General features: G+C 35.8%; 1 protein-coding gene across 1 annotated transcript in view; it reads right to left on the bottom strand.

Moving 5' to 3' along the window:
* Positions 1-274: 274 nt before the first annotated feature.
* Positions 275-5,761, bottom strand: part of LOC113817830 (uncharacterized) — a 106,083-nt gene continuing 100,596 nt past the window's right edge. Inside the window, exons 3-6 of the mRNA XM_070127606.1 lie at positions 5,659-5,761; positions 5,044-5,289; positions 2,417-4,048; positions 275-2,302 (exon numbers count right to left, since the gene is read on the bottom strand). The exon at positions 5,659-5,761 is cut by the window's right edge and continues 48 nt beyond it. Of these exons, the coding sequence (XP_069983707.1) occupies positions 3,846-4,048; positions 5,044-5,289; positions 5,659-5,761 (552 nt within the window). The 3' untranslated portion in view covers positions 275-2,302; positions 2,417-3,845. The remainder of the gene's footprint in view (positions 2,303-2,416; positions 4,049-5,043; positions 5,290-5,658) is intronic.

Raw genomic sequence — 5,761 nt, 5'->3', positions numbered from 1 at the left:
GTGGGACGACCGAGGAAGTCATGGCTTGGGCAGATCGACCAAACCTGCCGTGAAGAACTAGAGATGGGCCGAGTCCCTGCCTGGCGTCTAGCCATGAGGGATCCTCGTAGGTGGAAGCGAAGGGTGGATGCGGCTATGCGCCCCCGTCGGCGTCAGCCCCCATGATGACGATGATATGTACACACACACACACGTGTGTGTCCACATTTCATTCATTATCTAATTATTCAGAAAACTACGTATAAGTAATAAGAGAAGGTACAAAAAAGATACAAAAGATACAATATTTACTAAATAAAATGAATTATTTGCAAGAGATATTGATACAAATAATTGATCACTAATCGGAGTTATTAACTTTGCTCATATTTTTCTTTGGAAATTTTTAAATATAGGAATATACATTTTGGATTATCATATTAATTATCATTTTCTTACCATTCATATTTTCTTTTTTTCATCTTTTATCATTCACATTTTCTCATTATTCATATTTTCTATCAGTCATATCTTATTACTGATATTTTCTTATTATTATTCATATTTTTGATTTTTCATATTTTCTATTCATATTCTTTATCATTCAACTTTTCTTATATTCATGTGTTTTATTGTTATTTTTCCTATTATTCATATTTCTAATCATTCATATTTTCTTACTATTCATATATTTAATCATTCATATTTCCATCATTCACATTCTTAATTATCCATAATTTCTTACTATTCACATTTTTAATATTTCCATTATTCACATTTTTAATTATTCATATTTACACATTATTCATATCTTTTTATCAATCATATTTCCTTATTCACATTTTTTATCATTCATATCTTTATTCAAAACACTCTACACTCGGCAGCTGATACACTGAACATTCCGCCATACCAGATATTATTATTATTCTCATTATCATTATTACAATTGATATTATAATAATTACTGTTGTTACTATTTCTATTTTATTCATTATCATCATTATTATCATTTGTCATTATCATCATTTTCATTAATATCATTATCATTATGGTTACAATCATCATTTTCATTAATATCGTTATCATTATGGTTACAATCATTATAATAATCATCATCACTATCAAGTAACATCCTTATCATTATCATCAAATCTATTATCCTCATTATTATCATATATTACTCTTTTTCATATAAACATTATGAACAGACTGAAAAACTGTTACTTATACAAGTGGTTATTATAAGTACGTCGGGCCAGAGCTTCAGAATTAGATCATGGAATAGGGAAAATAAGTTATTCTGGAATAGGGAAAGTAACTTTTTTTGGAATAAGGAAAATAGTTATTCCGAAACAAGGAAAATAGTTATTCTGGAATATGGTAAATAACTTCTGGAATAAGGAAAATAACTTCTAGAAAAAGGAAAATAGTTATTCCGAAACAAGGAAAATAAGTTATTCCGGAATAGGGAAAATAACTTATTTTGGAATAAGGAAAATAGTTATTCCGAAACAAGGAAAATAGTTATTCTGGAATAAGGAAAATAACTTCTAGAAAAAGGAAAATAGTTATTCTGGAATAAGGAAAATAACTTCTAAAAAAAGGAAAATAAGTTATTCCGGAATAGAGAAAATGGTTATTCTGGAATAAGGAAACTAACTTATTCCAGAATGAGGAAAACTAATTACGGAATAAGCAAAATACGTAATTCTGGAATAAGCAAAATAACAAATTCCGGAATAAGCAAAAGAACTAATTCCGGAATAAGCCTAAATGGGTTATTCTGGAATATAGAAAATTATTCATTCGGGAAATTTGCAAAAAAAAAAAAAAAAAAAAAAAAAAAAAAAAAAAAAAAAAAAAACATATTTCGTAAAAGGAAAATAACTATAAATGATGTATTTTGTATCCTCTCCCTTGCATTCTCCTCCTCCATAGGCCCGGGTTCTAGTCGGACCCAACCCCGGCTCCTGTGCTACTTCTTCTTTCTGGATGATATAACATGATGATATATAGTTTCTATTTAAGTTCATTATAGAGGTTCTGGTCTTCTTTTTTCTACGAGTGACTTATCAGAAACTGGCCGAAGGAAGTCCTTGATCTGGATTCCCTGGAGGCCTCGAATGGAGCGATAAGGGCTGGACAGAAGGGTGATAATCCCAGTCTAAAGTCGAAATGTAAATAATGGCAAGCCTCTGGCGTCTACCACCCAGACTCAGCCTTGGTCCCAGAGACAGCTCCGGCCTCCCAGACTCAGCCTTGGTCCCAGAGACAGCTCCGGCCTCCCAGACTCAGCCTTGGTCCCAGAGACAGCTCCGGCCTCCCAGACTCAGCCTTGGTCCCAGAGACAGCTCCGGCCTCCCAGACTCAGCCTTGGTCCCAGAGACAGCTCCGGCCTCCCAGACTCAGCCTTGGTCCCTGAGACAGCTCCGGCCAGAGAGTCGATAAGCCGTGAAATGAGGCTTGTGGAACCCTTGGCTATGTGATTATATATGTACAATGGAAATATATATACATATACATAGTTATTATTATAATAATAACAATAACAGCAATAATAATGTCAATCGCAATAACTATGATAATATTAGGAATGATAATCATAATAATAACATTTAAAACAAATAAAACAATATCAGTAATGATGCTGGGACGATAATGATGATAATGATAATAATGATCATATTGATAATAAAATAATAGTAGTTATAATAACAGCAATGATAATAATAATAACAATAAAAACAGCAGTGATATGATAGCCGTCCTCATAACAATGGTATTAATAACATTGATTGATAATACGGGTAATACATTGAAGAAAGAGGGTGGATGAGAGAAGTAGTAGGTAGAGAGAAAAGGAATAACTGTATTTTGATATAAAGACATAATTAAGTTAAAGAAGAATGATGATCTTGATAATAATAACAATTGCTATTGTTATTTTTGGTGTTGTTTTTATCATCACTGTTATCATTATTGCAACAACAACTAGCAGCACTTAGATAGCGCATACCTCTTTTTCAAGTACACTGGTGACGTCCGTGTCCCTATCTCGCAGTGCTAACGAATCCTATAAAATTCCTTTATCCGGATCATGATCTGGTGGCATCTAATTCGGACTAAGACATACCTCTAGTAAAAAGTTTTATAAAAATCTGTTCATAACTTTTTAAGTGATCCTGCTCACCAACCAACAAACTAACAAACCAATGCTACCAAAAACAATAACTTCTTTGGTAGAGATAATAAGGACGCTAGTAACAGAGCATCAATAACAATCTTACAGCATACAAGTCACCTCAATAGACCACAAAATATCTGTCTCAACACACAGCAGCACAAGTATAGAGAGCAATCTGTACAAATTCTCACTTTCTACTGAGACAGCGGGCAGTATAGACCATCGCCACTTTCTGCTGAGACAGTGGTCCATAAAATTCCTGCTGAGACAGCTGTCTATACACTTTCGGAGAATGGTCCACGCACTTTCGGCTAAAACAGTGGTTCATACACTTTCTGCGGAGAAAGTGTTCTATAAACTTTCTCCTGAAACAGTGGTCCACACACTTTCTGCTGAGACATTGGTCTGTACACTTTCTCCTGAAACAGCGCTATACATACTTTCAGCTAAAACAATGGTCCACACACTTTCTGCGGAGAAAGTGTTCCATAAACTTTCTCCTGAAACAGTGGTCCACACACTTCCTGCTGAGACACTGGTCCATACGCTTTCTCCTGAAACAGCGCTAGACACACTTTCAGCTAAAACAATGGCCCATACACGCACTGCTCAGACAATGATCCACATTTTCAGCTAAAACAGTGGTCCACACCCCTTCTGCTGAGACCACCCCCGTTTCCTACTGAGACACTGCTCCGTACAGACTATTCTCGCTGTCGTGTTCTGATTGAGGGCGTTGGGCGGCGTGGTTCAGGCCCTGGCAGAGGGACGGGGGAAGAAAGGCCGTGGGAATGTTGTCGTTTATCTCCTCATAGATGGCGTCGTCGTCGATCGGTTTTCTCGGGGCTGAATATGTTGCTGTGGCCAAGCCCTCGACTGAAGCTGCGTCGGGAGGCAGACGAAGGAGGGAAGGTTAGTTGGGGTGTCTTGGGTTCGGTGTGTAGGCCTATATAGCTGTATATTTCCGTCTTTCTGTCTACATATGTCTGTCTTTTTATGTTTATCTCTGTTCCTGGGTTTAAATACACACATATATATGTGTGTTTATATATATATATATATATATATATATATATATATATATATATATATATATATATATATATATATATATATATATATATATATGTAATATATATATATATGTAATATATATATATATATATATATATATATATATATATGTAATATATATATATATATATATATATATATATATATATATATATGTAATATATATATATATGTAATATATATATATATATATATATATATATATGTAATATATATATATGTAATATATATATATATATATATATATATATATATATATTTATATGTAATATATATATGTAATATATATATGTAATATATATATATATATATATATATATATATATATATATATATGTATATATGTAATATATATATATATATATATATATATATATATATATATATATATATATAAATCTATCTCTCCCTCCCTTTCTAATATTTTTTCCTCTTTCTATCTTCCTGTCTTCTAACATTCTTTCCTTCTCTTACTAACTCTTCCTCTCTAACCCTATTTTCTCTCTTCGTAACCATTCTCCTCTCCAGCCCCCGTCTCTCTTTCACGTCCTCCCTTCCTCCCTCCATTTCCCTATTACCTCTCCCTTCTATTCCTTCCTCCTTCCTTCCCTCCTCCCCTCCCTAACTCTCCACCTTTCTCTTCCTTCCTCTCCTCCTCGTCCTCTCTGTCTACCTACCGCCGCCTGTTGCTCCACCTCTCTTTATCCCTCCTCTTTTACCTTCCCTTCTTTCCCTACCTCCCTTGCCCCCCCCCCCTTACACAGCCTACACTCATCTTTCCCCCTTACACAGCCTACACTTACCTTTGATTCTCATTACGGAGAAGATTCTCACGCACAGAGCCAAGCTAATGAGCAAGAGCAACGCGCAGAGAGCGGCCATGCCATACACGGCGTACAGCAAGGTCTCCTGGTTCCCTTGGCATTCTTCCTCTTGGGGTTTGCCGTCCTTAGAGGATGGTGGGGTGGAAGGGGAAGGTGGTGGGGTGGTCCGCTCATCACGACCTTCCCCACACGCTGTCGGGGTGGTCGTAGCCCGCTGTGTTGGGTCTGTGCGTGGACGGAGAGGTTGTTAGGTATGTGCGGAGGTGATTACTGCTTTTGAGATACGGTCAGTTTGTTACATTTGCGCGAGGCTCGACCCAGTGAATATTCGAATGTTTGACATGTATAGATGCAGAAATAAATGCATATCTATCTGTCTAGGCATGCATATCTACCAGGTAGACAGACAAATGTATACATATCAGATAGATAGACAGATATGCATTCATTTCTGTGTATATACATGTCTATCTATACGTACACTCATTGTCTCGGGCCTTGCACAATCTTAACAAACCTACTGATGATTTGTCTTACCGTCATCATTCTCCCTACTCTCATGATTAACCTTATTCCAACACGTATTCGCATTACCTGGTTGTGATGAGATCCCACTTATATTACAGGTAGACCAGACGACGATGACGTCACTATGCAGCGTCACATCCCATTTATCGGTGTTTGCGTGCCTATATTT

Source organism: Penaeus vannamei, chromosome 12 (genome assembly GCF_042767895.1).
Source record: "Penaeus vannamei isolate JL-2024 chromosome 12, ASM4276789v1, whole genome shotgun sequence".
NCBI lineage: Eukaryota > Metazoa > Arthropoda > Malacostraca > Decapoda > Penaeidae > Penaeus > Penaeus vannamei.
Note: the sequence above shows the minus strand (reverse complement) of the source record. Positions and strands in the feature narration are given on the sequence as shown.